Genomic DNA, 19,087 nt, shown 5'->3' on the forward strand with positions numbered 1-19,087 from the left:
CGTTGCTTGCTTGTCTTACTTTCTGTCGATTGGGGGGGGGGGGGAGGGGGGCATCATCGTTTGGAAAAAACAACGTTGATGCCCTCCTTCATCGGGCCTCCCTGACCATTTCGGGCCCTAGGTACATGCCTACTTAGCCTATTGGTTAATCCTGCCCTGAGCTGTGCGGATGGGTGCAGCTTTGCGGATGGGTGCAGGTCCCAAACTTAGGCAGCTATTTTTACACCTTATGCAATAACGTTTAAAACTCCCGAAGCTGCATTCATCAAGCCACCCCCCCCCCCCAACTTGAGTTTCGCTGTATTTTGCTTCCTCAGGAGCGGAAACTAAAATATATAACACATATACCAATTAGATATTAAGTAACCCTACCACTTGTTCACATTTTAATACTTCCTTATAATATTATAAAAACTAAATTCAAATCATAGAACCACATAACTCATAACAGCTTCTATTCTATGGATCTGAGCACTGTTTAATTATTATCTGAAATATATGTTTTGAATATAATGAACTGTGATTAGTATATATAGTATAATAGTGATCACGGGTATTGAATTGTTAACTCCCTATCTATTTTGAATTTAAAAAAACAACCCAAAAACAACCTGTCAGGTTATGTTCTTAGGCCTGTCGGCTCAGTGTCAGTTCTTGGTTTGATTCCAACCATTTTTAAAGTAGTGCACCTAGTGGCCAGGAGGACTCAAGCCCTGCAGCTCAACAGAGGCTGCTTTACTGATCTGGAAGCCCAAGAGTGTAAGGAAATCTCCAGGTCTAAAAGAAAAATGTCTCCTCCCCTTCACCTACTACAACCTAGTAGAAAAATACATCCATGATGATTAATCCAACAAAAGAGATTGTATTTATTTTTTATAAGTTAATTTGTAGACTGTTTTGAATGGCCCCTTAGGAAGGTCTATACATGAGAAATGGAACGTCCAGGTCAGGATGTTAACAATTCCCCAAATAGTTTACAAAAAGCTTTGCTGAACACAGAGGGCTCCTTTTACTAAGATTGCCATGCGTGCTAAACCCGCATTACGCAGCTAGAACTAACGCCAGCTCAATGCTGGCATTAGCATCTAGCGCATGCGGCAATTCTGTGCACGCTAAACCCGCTATCGCAGCTTAGTAAAAGGAGCCCAGAATCTTATGTAAAATACACATAAGAATGTTCCAACATGTATATCAGGAGCATCAGTTTCACAAATAAATATGGCCAAAAAGAAGAGCAGCATCACTCTGAGCTTTACATGTGGAAGCACTAGTAAATTCCGGTGTAAGTGTGGTGTTGCAATATACCATACACATATTTTTATCAGCACTTATACACTTAAGTATCTGATTTCACAAGAGGAGCTGTTAAGGAGCTGAATGAAACAACTTTTTCCCCTAGTTTATACTACACAGAGGTAAGCAAATTGCCCCCCTCAGCCACGCCTAGAAAGCCCAAGTTCAAACAAGCAGATATTTCTGAGCATGTGTAAATGCCAATGGAAAACCTGTTTTGTTTTTTAACATGTTGCAAAATGGAACACACGTATTATTTCCTGACCCACCCAGAACTTCACCCCCCCTCCCACCATGATCCTGCACATCCTATGGCAATTGTGCATATAAATTGCTGCAATGTAAGTTGTCAAAAAAAAAACTCCAAAAAATACTGCACAAGATACTAAATAGAAACTAGAGAATGACACGGTGACAAAATTCATCACCGTTCCCGTCCCCGCAGATAACCGTGGGAAACCATCTTCAGTACCAAGTGCTAAGATTCTAGAAAACTGTTTCTTATACACACAACTGCACATTTTATGTTCAAACAATTTTTATTGAAAGCAATGCAAAAGAGCAACAATAAAGATTTCACTGTGTCTTCATATGTATACAATATCATCCCTCCCCAACTCCTCCCACCAGAAACAATCATAACAACATCACAGAATTGTCAAACAATCTTACTACAACTGACCGACACATAGAAGTTCCTTCCTCTTTCCCCCCTCAAACCCCACAGGACCCCCTCCACCTCCCTCCCCTCAAACCCACACCTCCCCCCAGTAAAAGAGATGCCTCACACCCCCTTCAGCCATAACATCTGACCTTAAATACTAATCTAAGATGTTTTAAAGTAAACTACGTCATCTGGGTCTTGGACATTTACATCAGCTATTGATACGGAGTAACCGGCCTTACCTAAACGTTGGCGTGTAAATGCTGACTATAATTGAATTCTATAATAGCAATTGTGCACGTACTTGCCAATGCAGAATTAGTGCTTAGTGTGCAGGCATCCTAAATTTCAACAGCCTTTTCGGAATTTATGTATTTAGTTATTTCTTTATCAGGATTTATTTCCCGCCTTTTTGAAGGAATTCGCTCAAGGCGGTGTACAGCGAGAATAAGTCAAACATAAGACATATACAATTACAGCAGTAAAAATATTCAGATACCACTACAAAATATGTCATAGTATGCTACATTACAATGTCAACACAATGGGGGGGGTGTTATATTATTGCATTGTTACTGATTGAATTTAAGTGCTTATTTGTTGTTATTACTGATGAATATTGTATTGTACTTTTTGTTAGTTATGGAAAATCAATAAAGATTTATTTAAAAAAAAACAAAAAAACACGACAATGTCAACACAATGCACAACAAAATATTGTACTAACATAGGATGTAAGCAAAGATGCAACATATAGACAGGTAAAATCGAGTAACAGGAGTAAGAAAATAAGGGGAGGATTACAGTAATTTAAAGAAAGTTGCACAGGAGGTCAGAAAGGCGCTTGAAAATTATCTCAGCTAGGATAGGAGCGGATCTGCTTGTCCTGCTCAAGTACTGTCTATGCAGCTGGTGTCGCTCCTTGCATGTCTGTCACTAGCAGTTAGTTATTTCCATTAAAGGCCTTGGTGAAGAGCCAAGCTTTCACCTGATTCATGAAGTACCCAGAAAGGCCATGCAAGGATTCCAAAATGATCACCTCTAACTCGATTGTAGAAATTCAACTATACTATTCTCCTGTTACATCTAATATTGCTTTCCTAATACAAACAAATTGGTAAACAACCTAGCGAGTTTTCTGACTTGGCAGTATATCAAGTATAACATCTGTTTCCCCTTCAGATTGAAGAATCAGACATATTAGTTATAAATAAATTAAAAACCCAGATTCACTCATACCTTGAGAGTGGTCCACAAACTGGAACTGATGATCAGTTCTGGTTAAGTATTGGCCAGTTCCAGGAGGGGGACTGCAGATCAGTCCTGGAAGTCTGACAACAGGCATTTTTCTTCTTTTTTTTTTTACTGGGGCAGATATTGTGCATGTGTAACATACGCACATCTGTGCTATTAAAAAAAACACAAAAAACCCAACAGTTGAGTGACAGGAAGCAGCTTTGGGACTTCTCCAAACCAGCTCTGTGCATGCGTCAAAGTTGCTCTCAGAGCGACTGGTCAGTCGGGATTATGGTGAACCTCCGTGCAAATCATTTGCATGGAAACTTGTTGGAACATCGATCACTGTTCCACAATCAGCCCAAAAAATCAGCCAACCGCGATTTGCACAGTCTTAGCAACCGTATGTAGTGCATCTAGCCCTCTATCCCAACATATCTGGTAAGTGTTGCCCATTCCCATAGGAGCTAACATTTCAAAATTATTGGGGGTACCAAATATCCTCCCTCCCCGATCACCACCAAAAAAGAAATAGTCTTACATTTTGTTCAACTTGAAGGTGTAGAGAGTTCGCCTCAAACTGGGATACCACAAAAATCCAATGTACTGAGAAGCAGCCAACTCTTTGCTAATGGCCACAGAAACCTACAAAAACACACATAGAACCTACAGATTAAGCTTGTCATGCTATAGAACTGAAAGAGCTCAAACAACAACCCTGTCTATGAAGAGGCAGCACTTCAATATTTATTGCACTGAAATCTAGAGCAGTGGTTCCCAACCCTGTCCTGGAGGACCACCAGGCCAGTTGGGTTTTCAGGATAGCCCTAATGAATATGCATGGAGCAGGTTTGCATGCCTGGCACCTCCATTATATGCAGATCTCTTTCATGCATATTCATTAGGGCTATCCTGAAAACCCGACTGGCCTGTTGGTCCTCCAGGGTTGGGAACCACTGATCTAGAATATCAATACACCATCACCTTCTATAGGGAAAACAGCATAAGCTGCACTGCTATCAAAACAAGTTCTCAACAAATACAGAATAAGTAACTAAAAAGTAGAAATACAAATATGCAGTCAAAACCTGAACCCCTGGAGGACAAACCTTCTATATAGTAGAACACTGGAAAAATAGAAAACAGAAATGCATTTCCTCTGTAGAAACATAGAAAAATGACGGCAGAAAAGGTCCAAAGCCCATCAAGTCTAATGACCCTTCGCCTTGATTTTGCTCACCACCCCCTGCCTTTACATCATTAGAGATCCCACGTGAATATCCCATTTATTTTTAAAATCTGCCACGTTGTTGGCCTCAATCACCTGCAGTGGGAGTTCGTTCCAATGATCGACCACCCTTTCGGAGAAGAAATACTTTCTGGAGTCACCATGAAATTTCCCTCCCCTGATTTTCAACGGATGCCCTCTGGTGGACGAAGGTCCTATAAGACGGAAGATATCTTCTTCCACCTCGATATGGCCCGTGATATATGTAAATGTCTCAATCATGTCCCCTCTCTCTCTTCGTTCCTCAAGTGAGTACAGCTGCAATTTATTCAGCCTTACTTCATACGGGAGATCCTTGAGCCCCGAGACCATCCTGGTGGCCATCCGCTGAACTGACTCAATTCTCAGCACATCTTTCCGGTAATGTGGTCTCCAGAATTGAACACAATATTCCAAATGAGGTCTCACCATGTACTGTGTAAAATATGAGAAGAGATGCACATTCCCATAAGTTACAAATTCCAATTACACTCCAGAAAAATCAAATTAAAAAAGGCTTTGTGTCTATTCTTGTCTGAATATTAATTATACATGTTCTTCAAATTCCATAAGACTATCAGTGGCACTAGTATATTTGATACCCGGGGCTGATCATTTTTTAACACCCCCTCCTTTATATGAAAAAAATATTTTTAGTACTAATCCATGAGTCACACAACAAGGGTGTAATTAGGAAAAGGCAGCTTCTTAAACACTGCAGTGAGCACTAGAACATCAATACATCCACTGTAAAACTAAACAAGCCAGATTAGTATAGATTGATCCTGCACAGTCAATGAAAACAGAAAACCATGTCTTTTTCATTCATGCAGAACATAGATACACCCTCGTCCAGAATGGAATAAGTAATCACAAACCAAAATTAGAAATATGTAGATAAGAGTTAACCTGACCTGCCAAGAAGGCAGTGCAACACCCTAGAAACATAAACAGTGATGCATGCCCCCCAATACTGTGCAAAATATAAAAATAGCAGATGCACATTTGAAAAAAAAAAATGACAAATAACAATAACCACTTTATAAATTGACAAAGAAATAAAACAAAAGATGGAAAATAAGATACCATTTTATAGGACTACTACATTTTTCAATTAGCTTTCAGATGCTAAAACCAATTTCTTCAGGTCAGTACAGTATACTGCAGTTATGGTATCCCATCCTGACTTGAGGAAGAGGGTTCTGGTCTCTGAAAGTTAGTAAAAAAATATATTAAAATTAGTCTAATAAAAAGATCACCTTATTTCTATTTTCTATTTATAAATGTTTATCAACACAACTACAATACTACATTATCCTAAAGCAACAAAAAAAGAAAATTGTATTTTTTTCTACCTTTGTTCTCTGGTTTCTGCTTTCCTCATTTTCACTTTACTCCTTTCCATATGGCATCTGCCCTCTTTCACTGTCCCTTCCATCCACTATCTGTCCTCTCCCCCCTTCCATCCAGCCTGTTCCCCCTCTCTTTTTTACATGATTCATTCCAGCTTCACCCCTCTGTCCATTTTCTCTCTCCTTGATCTGTCTTCCTCCTCCTCCCATACTCTGGCAGGTCTCTCCTCTCCTTCCTTCCTCACTCCACCCACCCCATCTGGCACCTCTGTCTCTTTCCCTTCTATTTCCTCCTCCAATGGTTTGGCATCTCCCTTCTCTCCTTTCCTCCCCCCCCCAGGTCTAGTATCTCAATCTTCCCTTCCATCTCTCGCTCTCTCCCACCCCACCTTATAGTCTGGCATCTCTGTCTCTGTCTCTTTCCCACACCTTCCCCCCATGGTTACACTTCTGTTTCCTTCCATATCTTCTTGTACCCCCATGAACTGGCATCGCCTCCCCTCTCCCTGTGGCATGACATCTCTCTCTCCTCAACCTTCTATTCCTTTCTCTTTTCTTCCCTGCTCCTACCCCATGGTCTGGCATTCCTGTCTCCTTTCAACTCTCCCGCCCCTCTCCATGCTCTGGCATCTCTCTCCTCTGCTTCCCTTCCCTTCCTACCCAGTGGTCTGGCATCTCTTTCTTCTCACCCTTCTCTTTACTTTTCTGTCCCAGCCCCCACCCTATAGTCTGGTATTTCTGCCTCCTTTCCTTCCATCTCTCTCCTCTTCTCTGCTTCCCTTCCCCATGGTCTGGCATCTCTCTCTCCCTTCCCTTGTGGTTCTTCTTTCTTTCTTTCTTCATTCCTTCCTCCCTTCCAATTTGGTGGCTTTCTCCTTTATCCCTTCCTCTCACCCTCCCCTCCCTCCAACAAGGTGTGACATTTCGCTTATCTCTCTCTTTCTCTCTCTCTCTCTCTCTGCCGCTTGTAAGCTTCGGGCCACCAGCGACATTCATGAACACGCTGCCTCTGGCGGACTCAAAATCTTTCCGTGTGCTTCAACCTCATGTCCCCACAGAGGCAGGATGTTGCAGCAGAGCAAAAGCTTCCAGGACCGTCAAAGGCAGCATGTTCAGTTCATTAATGCTGCTGGTGGCCCAAAACTTGCAAGCTGTAGCATGGAGAGACTGGACTCTGGACTGGAGCATCCCCAATGAGCTGCCAGCTCAGTGGGTGTTTTGAATCCTGAATTTTGAGCAAGCTCCTTCAATATGTCTACGGATGGGGTAATCTGTATTGTGTACTGTTTAGCATCCCTATGCTGTGAAATTTGTGGTCCCTGATTCTACCCACTAAAATCAGCACTGCAGGTCTAATAATGCATCAGGATAGGGATGTCAGGCCTTCAGGACTGACCTGCAGTCATCCTCCTGGAACTGGGTGACTAACTGTGTATGATTTTGGACAATTTAGTGATTAGAACAAACCCAGATCCTTAGTGAAGGTGAACTAGCTGAGACTGTTGGGGGGTCACGTGATGGCTGGTTCCTGAGCGAACGCCGGTGTGCTCTGCTCCGCACTGATTGCCCAGATTCCCCTTGAATTTGTGAACCTGGAACCCTGACTACTTTATCGCCATTACCAGTACCTGCTAGCCTGAGTTGTGCAGACTCTACCTGGTGAGTTTTGGACCTCTATCCCTCTTGGAGCGGATGTTATGCTAACGAAAACAGCCTTGGGTTATAGAACATTGTGATTCTAGCAGGAACTTTCTCTCTAATGGTCGGCTGATAAAATACAAGGTCTTCTTTGGCATGCAGACAAACAAGTTCTCCTGAACGCCCCAGCTAGGCACAGAGCCTACTTTTCCCACTCCCAAGCCTCACATACGACAAAGTATGTAATATCATATGTTTTAGAAGACACACAATGGTGTCTTATTGCCTGTGTGGTGCTAAATAGCCTGATGCAGGACAGTTTATTCTGCCAGTTAGCTCCAGATTTGCCCAGCAGGGTTGAACCAGTTCTGGGTTTATCCTGATGTTTGAGTGACTTTAGCCTTACTTTTTGTAGGAAATTTGATTGTGAAATCACAATTATATGTCCCCATGCAATAAAGTAAACCCAAGACCAGATCATCCCTGTTGGGCAAATTGGCAGCAAGATGATGACCTAGTTTCATGGAGTACGTTCCAGATTCCTCGCTCCTGCCTGTTTCCTGGCTTTCTTTGCTGGGTCTCCTTTTAAGGAGGAGGAAAGGAGCATGGATGGACTTGTGCAGAAAGCTTAGAAATCTACAAAGGGGGGGGGTGATCTCTTATTTCTTGATATCTCAAGATTTCACAAAGGCAGTTTCTTCTGTGAAAATTCATTTTTTGGGGCTTGCATATAGTGTTCCACAGCATACGCCCACTGCTAAACCCTCTGACACAGGCTCTATTGTTACAAGGTACATATTTATCCGGAGAGCCTGAGAGGAATCCAAATCATTTGGTTTGTGGTTAATTACTTATGTATATAAAAAAAATAAAAAGAAAGATAGGAGGCCATCACTTCCAGACAAAACTCAGTAACTCTGTGTATCTAAGATGCTTCTACAAGTCTCCAATAACCAAGAAGTGCTCTGTCCCACAGGTAGCTCCTTTCAGTTCTTAGCCAGAAATTTCTTTATATTTAGTGTCTGAAAAAAATGGGAGCCCTCATAAATTTTCAAAACGACCCCCCAAATTAACAATTTTCATTGAAGAAGTGGCACAGGGCAGGAATGCTGGGTAGGAGTAACCATAAGGGGGTGGGAAGTAATTGCTGGGGGGCTGCTGCCAAGGGGAGGGGGGCTTTTTTGGTTGGGTATTTTTGTTTAAGGTTTTATTTTCTGTTGAAACCAAGCATCTAATTTTGGTTTCAGTAGAAACTAAAAATTCTAATTTCAGTTGGACTCTACCCTAGTCTTTGTATTTATTGAAAGAATAAACAATTGATTCACGTTTACCCGTTCTGCTCCACTCAGGATTTTGTAGACCTCTATCATATCCTCCCTCAGCATCCATGGTACGGCTCTCACAACCCGGAGGTACTGACATATACACCCTAATATCAAAGTATTTCTTAAGTGTTGATTCCACTAATATTGAATGATGTGGAAGCTGAGAACTATCAAATCCTGGAGAATGAAAGAGTTTATAAAGGGAATCCAGATGACTTGGAGCAGTCTTGATCGATAAAGGCATTTCCCAATTCTTGAATAGGATCTGTTTAAGTAGGTTGTGAATTGGCAACTGGCAGAATTCCTGAGGAGGTTCTTGAAAATGTAAAATATCCAGAAATGCAGAAGATGATACATCAGCCTCCATTGTAACTGATAAGTCTTTGCAGAGTTGATTAATTTAAGCAGTAAAGGCAAGTCCATCAGATGACGAACTGTTGGTGACAAGTGAGGGGTCAAAACCCATACTGTGAGTTGGTGGAATCTGAAAAACCCTCTGGAAAAGGAAAATTACAAGAAGCCCTGCGACGCTTCCAGTACCAGTCTGAAGAGGAGTCTGAAGTATCCCAATGAAGATCCTTCTTTTGCTTCATAACAGATGATTGTTTTGATTTGGAAGGAGAGGTCACATGATGTGCTGTAGCTAGTTGATGCCTTGAAGGTGAACGTTGAGATGATGTAGAAGTGGTAAAGAGATATCGGCGCTGGGAGAAAAAAGAACGATGCCTTGGAAGAGATCCTTGAGCAGTATTTTGGTGCTGCGATGGATCAATAGTTGTGGTAGCACGGGGCCTCGAGGTGTCATGATCCGAAGGAGTTGATTGCAGAAGATGCATACAATGCAATTTAAAAACAGTGGCAATCAATCTGTGGAAGAAGTCAAACTTCTGCCGGAAGGACTGTACCAATACCGATGGTTCAGCAGGCGGTACCATTGGTGTCACAGATTGTCTCAGTATGGGTGACTTGAAAGGAGATGCACACTGTATAGGAGATAACAAAATGGAGACTGACTCACTCAGTAAAGCCAACATATGAGAAGGACTAGCAGAACTGTCACGAAGCTCAGAGACTTGTAACTCTGAAGAGGGGAAGATTATCCTCTCTTGGGTAAAAGAGTTTTACATCCAATCATGGCTAGTTATGCAGTAAAGACAAGTCCAACTCAAGAAGGCAAATGTTTATAACTGCTTTCAATAATTTTTGAAATTGATTTGACTTTGAAAATAGTACAAAAAGTGATTGCATTCAGGTTGTACAGAAAGTGTGAAGGTCTACTTAACTTGTAAGCAAAAAATATATACTCAGGGTCCCGACGCGGCCCCGTTTCGGCGTCTGCTTCAGGAGACCCCGCCACACAAAAGATAATTGCTTGCAAAAAAATCACACTGGTATAGACATTCAAACTGTGGTCGGTCAAAAGATTGAAAAGTTCCGTGCAAACGGGGCCGCGTCGGGACCCTGAGTATATATTTTTTGCTTACAAGTTAAGTACACCTTCACACTTTCTGTACAACCTGAATGCAATCACTTTTTGTACTATTTTCAAAGTCAAATCAATTTCAAAAATTATTGAAAGCAGTTATAAACATTTGCCTTCTTGAGTTGGACTTGTCTTTACTGCATAACTAGCCATGATTGGATGTAAAACTCTTTTACCCAAGAGAGGATAATCTTCCCCTCTTCAGAGTTACAAGTCTCTGAGCTTCGTGACAGTTCTGCTAGTCCTTCTCATATGTTGGCTTTACTGAGTGAGTCAGTCTCCATTTTGTTATCTTACATTTTTTCTGACTCTGTTTGCTACATTGTCCCTGTTGTTGTGGAAACACTGTATAGGAGAGACAACTGGAGGATTCGCAGAACGATGACGTCATCTTATGGCCTGCATCAAGGAAATCGAATCTGTCAAGGCCAGCGACTGCTGCGGAGCAGCATGCACTGGTACTGAAGGCTCAGTAGCCGGTACCTTGGGTGCAGCAGGATGTCTCGGAGAGGGTGACCTCGATGAGACTACACACCTAGAGGGGGAGACATCCTGCGATGTAGAACAGTGGTGTCGATGAGCAGCCTGCATCGAGAGACTCGATGCTGTAGAGACCTTCGACACTTGTTGGGAAGAAGAATACTTGGTATTAGTTTTCTTTTTTTTTTTTTAATTCTTTATTCATTTTCAAAATTACATTAAGTGTATATATATATTCAATCACATTAATAATAAATACAACACTTACAGTCTATCATTTGTACAATATATTATTAGTATATGTACATGCATATGTATATGTATTAGTTTTCTTTTATGAAGAAAGACTCCCCGATGCCAAAAAATAAAAGCAAAGAAAACAAATTAAATAAGATAAAACAAAAGGATAAATACGAGAAAGTGGGAAGACAACGATGCCAGTCAGTCCAAAAAAGACTTCTTCGGTCTGCGGAAAACAAAGAACTGAGGTACCGCGAGTGGGCATCGGGCGGGAAGGCGCTCACGCATGCACGGTGCGGACAGTTGTGAAGTTTCTAAAAACTTAAAGTGACACTCTACTTTTAATGCTGTGCGTACCGGGGCTCCGTTATTTCCAATCCATTGGCTCCAGTTGCGCACGAAGTGGAAACCTTCTTCCTCACACCAGTGCCTCATCCACGCGTTGATTGCTTGCAGCTCCATCTGCCTCTTCTCATCAGCCCTGGGTACCGGCAGGATCTCTGAGAACGCTCCGGGCTCCGTGGATAACTTCACCCATATGTGAGAATCTGCTACCTGCTTGTCCTAGGATTACATAGTAAATAATGGCATATAATGGTTCATCCGATCTGCCCATTAGTTATACACATCATAATTTTAATTTATTAACAGCCTTTTTAGGAAGAGATTCACCCAAAGCATTTGTCTACTTTCCTCCGTTTTTCTTAGATTTATTTATTCAATTTTCTAGATCATTCTCTCAGGAGAGCTCAGAACAGTTTACATGAATTTATTTAGGTACTCAAGCATTTTTCCCCTGTCTGTCCTGGTGTGCTCACAATGTACCTGGGGCAATGGGGGGATTAAGTGACTTGCCCAGGGTCACAAGGAGCAGCATGGGTTTGAACCCACAACCTCAGGGTGCTGAAGCTATAGATTTAACCACTGCGCCACACTCTCCCCTATAGTTAATTCCATTTATATGTGATTCTTACTTGTAATTCCTAATTTCTTCATATACTGACTATTTATGTTCCGTTTTGATTTGTTCAGTATTGGTGATCCCTGAAGCAGGTGGCTATCTGCCAAAACATGGCCCCAGTCTTTTTATCTGTCAGAGCTTTGCTAATAAAAGAATGTTTTATATTTTATATCCACGTGCAGGAAAGTTCTTGGCCCACCCCTACTTCTGCAAGTTCTGTGGTTTTGCTACATAGGGGGTTTTCTCTTCTCTTTGGTTTTATATTAAACTGTACCTGCTGGACACCAGCTTGGGTGAATCTCTTCACAGAGGCAGCTAAATAAATCACAGTAAATAAATAAATTGTTCTCCTTTTTTTTGACAGATATAGTCAGTGAAGAGAGCAGGCAAAAACTGGTGAAAGAAGTAGGTGAGCTTGTCGGGGCTCAAGGACTTAATTGTCTCATTAATAATGCGGGAAGAAACATCTCAGCCTCTCTGGACAATGTCACAGCCGAAACCATGCTGCAAGTATATGAAACCAACACTGTGGCTCAGCTCATGATGACTAAGGTAAAGGACCCAGAGCTTCAAGGGGGACACACTAGAGATGCAGCAAAAAAGTTTATTCAGTTGTAAAGCATGATGTCTGATGCACAGATCCCTGGATCCTATATATCACACCCAAATTATAGAAGCGCTTGTATTATATCATCATTACAGAAACTTATGTAAACTGCCCTGAAATGACACCCCCCCCCAAAAAAAAAATTCATTAGTAGCAGTATAGAAGCTCCTGAGACTGGGGCTCTGGGGTTGGGAATTTGGGGTTTACTACTTGGTTTTGTTCAAAATCTTGAGATATGTGATGGACACATGTGCTTGTAGTAACGCTGTTTTGCTTTCTTTAGCTCAATAAAAATTATTTGAACATAAATTAAAAAAAAAAAAAAAATTTCCAACATCCTGGTCATGCTCCCCCCCTGTCCTCACTCCAGGCTACAGAAACCCCTGGAGACCCCCCAACCCCACCCAATGTATAGGTAGGCCCCCCCACAGGACCTATCTTTGTCTCTAGTGGTCGGTGGTGCAGAAAGGCACAGCTCCCTCACTCATATCTCCAGCGGCAGCTTATCAAAAGGCTGCTGTGACCTCTCGCTTGAGTTCGCACCCCCACTGGATCACCAGGGACAAAGGTAGAGCCCGTGGTGTAATAAAATTTGGCCCGCCAGAAAATTACCAATTTGCACTTACGCTGGCCCGCTGGCAGACATTTTTGTTACCCAATCAGGTGCAAGTGCCGCATCAGCTGTAGGTTCACAAGGCTTCCAAACTCACATTAAAGCAGCCTGCAGAGGATCGCTTGTCAGCTGTAGCAATCCTAGCAGGCTGCCGTAGCCTCAGCAGCATGTTCCCTCTGCTGCGGTCCTGTATGTCAGAGGAGGGGTGGGACTGCAGCAGAGGGAACGTGCTGCGGAGGCCGACAGCAGCCTGCTCAGATTGCTACAGACTGCTTTAATGTGAGAGCAGGAATCCGAGATCGAGGGAGGGAAGGAAAAGAGGGCCAAATCTCAAGCCAAAAGAAAAGATGCCAGACCTCCGGGGGAGGGAAGGGAAATGGAAGGGAAGAAGAAAGAAGGAGACCCTGACAAAAGAGTTATCAGAAGGCAACCAGAGCCTGGGACCACAACAGGCATGAACTAGGACCTAAAAGAGAGAGGGAAAAGGCTTTTTTATTTATTTATTGGAAGGTTTAGAACGAATATAGCAAAGCTGAACCCACATTCTGTATTTCACAATTCCTGTGATTCCTTTCTAGGCATTCCTACCACTGCTCAAACAGGCAGCCAAGCAGAGCAGTGGGATGGGGTGGCACCGGGCTCTTATCGTCAATGTATCTTCCATTTCTGCATCCATACAGCTGGTGCAAGAAAAAGAGATATTTCTTATGGTATATCCATACAGGATATCTAAGGTGAGTCCTTTCATGCAGAAAGAACATAGTGCAGATCTCTGGCATGTTTCTTCCAATGTTGTACCACCAGCAGCCACTAGGAGTCACTGTCACTGAAAGAACTCCTGTAAGGAATTTAAGTTAATGTACAGGTTTTTTTAGCCCCCATACTTTCAACCAAATGATTGTACAGAATTGGTTACAGTATTTAAAATCCAAAATTAATCAAGAACAACTATAATCCTGATTATTATCAACATTCTTAATCTCTGAAAAAGGACTAACACGACATATTTTACACAGATGAACTATTAGGTACAATGATAATGCTAATCATAACCTAGTATGTATGATAATGTCACATGCTAGTTGCTGCTTCAAAAGATCTTGTTAAAAATACAATCTGTAATCATGTACGTATGTAAAGTCATATATAACTTTAATGATATTGGTAACCTGCTTAGAAGTCTGCTTCGGGTGAGATACAAGTCAACACATAACACAGAAACCTGATGGCAGAAAAGGCCATATGGTCCATCCAGTCTGCCCTGCCATACCACTCACTATCTCCTCTTCTCCCTACAAGATCCCACATGCCTGTCCCACACTATCTTGAATTCAGATGCAGTCTTCATCTCCACCACCTCCACTGGGATTCTATTCCACGCATCTACCACCCTTACTGTAAAGAAGTATTTTCTTATATTACTCCTGAGCCTATATCTTTTAACTTCATTCTATGCCCTCTTCTTCTGGAATTTTCCTTCATTTGAGAAAGACTCACCTTCTGTATATTAATACTACAGAGATATTTAAACATTCTATCATATTTCCTCTCTCTCGACTTTCTTCCAGAATATACATATTAAGTTCTCTAAGTCTGTCCCCTTACAATTTATGATAAAAGCCATTAACCTTTAGCAGCCCCCTGGACTGACTCAATCCTATTTATATCTTTTTAAAACTGCAGTCTCCGAAATTGCACACAATATTCCAACTAGAGCCTTACCAGAGACTTATACAAGATGTACATAATCCAAATAGGATTCCAGAAATAATGTAACATTCTATAAAAATCTAGCTTTTCAATTGCTTTTGAAAAGTCATGTAATCATGTACCCTCCAATATTAGAACATAAGAATAGCCTTACTGGGTCAGACCAATGGTCCACCAAGTCCAGTAGCCTGTTCTCACAGTGGCTAATCCAGGTCACTGGCACCCAAAACCCAAGGAGTAGCAATATTTCATGCTAATGATCCAGGGCAAGCAGTGGCCTCCCCCATGTCTTTGTCAATAACAGACTATGGACTTTTCCTTCACGAACTTGTCCAAACCTTTCTTAAAACCAGCTATGCTATCCGCTCTTACCACAACCTCTGGCAATGCATTCCAGAGCTTAACTATTCTCAGAGTGAAAAAAAAATTTCCTCCTACTGGTTTTAAAAGTATTTCTTTGTAACTTCATCGGTGTCCCCTAGTCTTTGTAATTTTTGACAGAGTGAAAAATTGATCCACTTGTATCTGTTCTACTCCGCTCAGGATTTTGTAGACTTCAGTCCTATCTCCCCTCAGCCGTCTCTTTTCCAAGATGAAGAGCCCTAACCATTCTAGTCTTTCCTCATATGAGAGGAGTTCCATCCCCTTTATCATCTTGGTCGCTCTTCTTTGAACCTTTTCCAGCACCACTATATCTTTCATGAGATAAGGAGACCAGAACTGAACGCAATACTCCAGATGAGATCGCACCATGGAGCGATACAGGAGCATTATAACATTCTTAGTCTTGTTAACCATCCCTTTTTAAATAATTACCAGCATCCTGTTTGCTTTCTTGGCCACCGCCACACATTGGGTAGAAGGGTTCATTGTATTGTCTACGATGATACCCAGATCCTTTTCTTGGGTGCTAATCCTTAAAATGGATCCTAGCATCCGGTAACTGTGATTCAAGTTATTCTTCCCAATGTGCATCACTTTGCATTTGTCCACATTAAATTTCATCTGCCATTTGGACGCCCAGTCTTCCAATTTCCTAAGGTCCGCCTCCAATTTTTCACAATCCGCATGTGTTTTAACAACTTTGAACAGTTTAGTGTCATCTTCAAATTTAATCACCTCATTCGTCGTTCCAGTTTCCAGATCATTTATAAATAAGTTAAATAGCACCGGTCCCAGAAAGACCCCTGTGGCACTCCAATGTTTACTCTCCTCCATTGAGAAAAAAGAACCTAACGGATGTAGCGGTATATAAGAAATAAATTACATTACATTACATTTAACCCTACCCTCTGTTTTCTATCCGATAACCAATTCCTAATCCACAACTGAACTTTGCCACCTATCCCATGACACTTTGATTTTCTGAGAAGCCTCTCATGAGAAGTTTTATCAAAAGCTTTCTGAAAATCTAGATACACTATATCAATCGGTTTACCTTTATCCACATGTTTATTCACAGCTTCAAAGAATTCAAGCAAATTTGTCAGGCAAGATCCCACGGCGGAACCCATGCTGACTCTGTATCATTAAATCATGTTTGTCTACGTATTCCACAATTTTATTTTTTATAATTGTTTCTACCATTTTGCCCGGCACTGAAGTGAGGCTTACCAGTCTGTAATTTCCGGGATCTCCCCTGGAGCCCTTTTTAAAAATTGGCGTAACATTGGCCACCCTCCAATCTTCAGGTACTACAGATGATTTTAGTGAAAGGTTACAGATCACTAACAGCAAGTCAGCAGGTCAGCAATTTCATATTTGAGCTCTTTTAATACCTTGGTATGTATACCATCCGGTCCAGTCAATTTATCACTTTTTAACTTGTCGATTTGGCTTAGTACATCTTCCAGATTCACCAAGATTTCTTTCAGTTCCTCCACATCATCACCCTTGAAAACCATTTCCGGTTCAGGTAGATCTCTTACATCTTCTTCCATAAAGACAAAGCAAATAATTCATTCAGTCTTTCTGCTATGGCCTTATCCTTCTTGAGCGCCCCTTTGCTCCTTGATCATCCAGTGGTCCCACAGATTCCATCACAGGTTTTCTGCTTCTGATGTACCTAAAAAAGTTGTTATGAGTTTTTGCCTCTTTTGCAAGTTTCTCTTCATGTTCTTTCTTGGCTTTCTTTATCAATGCTTTACATCTAACTTGCCAGTGCTTGTGTTTCTTCTTATTTTCTTCATTCGGATCCTTTTTCCATTCTTTAAAGGATGTTTTTTTGGGCTCTAGTAACTTCTTTCACTTCACCTTTTAACCATGCCGACTCTTGTTTCCTCTTCTTTCCACCTTTGCTGATACGTGGAAACCATATGGTCTGGGCTTCCACAATGGTATTTTTAAATAACATCCATGCCTGGTTTACAGTCCTAACCTTTGCAACTGATCCTTTTAGCTTCTTTTTAGCCATTTTCCTCATTTTATCATAGTCACTCTTTCAAAAATTAAACACCCCTACAGTAGATTTCTTTTGCGATGTTACTCCCGGTATCAGCTCAAATTTGATCACATTATGATCACTGCTTCCCAACGGATCCAACAAAGTTAACTCTTGTACTATGTCTTGCATTCCACTATGGACCAAATCTAAAATAGCACCCTCTCTTGTTGGTTCCCAGACTAGGGGATATGATAGAGACTTTCAAAATACTAAAAGGATTCGACAAAATAGAGCAAAAAACATCATTATTCACATTGTCAAATGTGACTTAGACAAGGGGTCATGGACTGAAACTGAGGGGCACCAGGCCCAGGACAAATATCAGAAAGTTCTGTTTCTCTCAGCGAGTGGTGGACGCTTGGAATGCTCTCCCGGAGGAGGTTGTGTCGGAGACCACCATTCCAGGATTCAAGGGCAAGTTGGATGCACACCTCCTTGCAAAACATATTGAGGGGTACGGGTAAACAGGGTCTTTAGCAGGGAACACCGGGATTGGCCTCCGCGTGTACGGGTTGCCGGACAGGATGGACCTAGGGTCTGATCCGGTGAATGGCATTTCTTATGTTCTTAGTTGCTCCAAGAAGCAGTCATTTATGACATCTAGGAATTTTAACAAGTCAAGGTTGGCGCCAGATTTGCTTGTTTGGACTTTGTGTGTATTCTGTACGGATGGTCCCGACTTTGTGTCTGTGATGCAGGAAGATCTTAACTCCTGACGCAGCACAGCGAAATGGATATTTCTCCGTCGGGTTCAACTTGCTGCGGTGTTCGGGTGGTGAAGCACTGTTTGTTGGTGCTTGGGAGATAGCCTGGACCCTGTTGGCAGCTAAGTTTATCAGGTTTTTCTACTCATTAAGCAATGTGAATATTGTTGGTGACATTTTTTTTTTTATGCTGATGTGCAGATTTTTCCACACAAATTGTCTTTGATTTTGGCGTGCTTTATATATATGGGTGTTTTTTTTTTAGGGCTGCCACCTATGTTCATCTATCACACGTGTACAAGTGTTGTCATTTCTTTTGCCTTTTTTTTTAAAGTGGAGGGGTTTTTTTGCCAGATGAAGCTTAACTGAGACTTTTTCTCCACTTTTTTTCTTTTCTTGTCCCTTCTTTGAGTGAGTTGAGTGTGTGTGATAGTGTGATAGTGAGTTTGAGTTTAATTGGTAGGTGGCCTTGCAGTGTCTCAGAAGTCCCCGTTTTGTTCCTTATAGGGCATAATTGAGATTTTGAGTAATTGAAATCACCCATTATTATACTGTTACCAATTTCTCCAGCTTTCCTAATCTCTGAAAACATTTCTTCATCTGTCTGCTCATTTTGTCCCAGGGGATGGTACTATAACCCTGGTCCAATCCCTTGTTCTAAGTCAACTTGATTACTGTAACATCGCCTACTTAGCTATTTCCCAAAAAAATATGCGCCGTGTACAACTAATGCAAAATGCAGCGGTCAGATTAATCTTCGGACTACAGAAATTCGATCATGTATCACCCTACTACCAGCAGTTACATTGGCTACCGATGGAAGCACGCATAAAGTTTAAATTCACCTGCTTCTGCTATAAAGCGCTAAACGGACTTGCCCCTAAATACATAACTGACCTTTTCTCCTTCTCTGCCAACAAGAGAAGCTCTCATTCCTACTTCGTTTCCCTCCCAGTTAGAGGTGGTAAACTGAAAAAACACCATGAACACCTTCTTTCACATCAAGCAGCATTGTGGGGTAAAGACCTAGATCAACTGCTTCCGCCCACTATTTATGAGGAATTCAGAAAA

The 19,087-nt window shown here is 41.6% G+C and overlaps 1 protein-coding gene across 2 annotated transcripts in view; it reads left to right on the top strand.

The window, feature by feature from the left end:
• LOC117349183 (C-factor-like) overlaps window positions 1-19,087 on the top strand; it is a 39,151-nt gene that overhangs the window by 11,622 nt on the left and 8,442 nt on the right. For both annotated transcript variants that reach the window (XM_033922320.1, XM_033922321.1), the window contains exons 3-4: window positions 12,304-12,491; window positions 13,738-13,893. In XM_033922320.1, coding sequence (XP_033778211.1) covers window positions 12,304-12,491; window positions 13,738-13,893 — 344 coding nt within the window. The remainder of the gene's footprint in view (window positions 1-12,303; window positions 12,492-13,737; window positions 13,894-19,087) is intronic.

Source organism: Geotrypetes seraphini, chromosome 15 (genome assembly GCF_902459505.1).
Source record: "Geotrypetes seraphini chromosome 15, aGeoSer1.1, whole genome shotgun sequence".
NCBI lineage: Eukaryota > Metazoa > Chordata > Amphibia > Gymnophiona > Dermophiidae > Geotrypetes > Geotrypetes seraphini.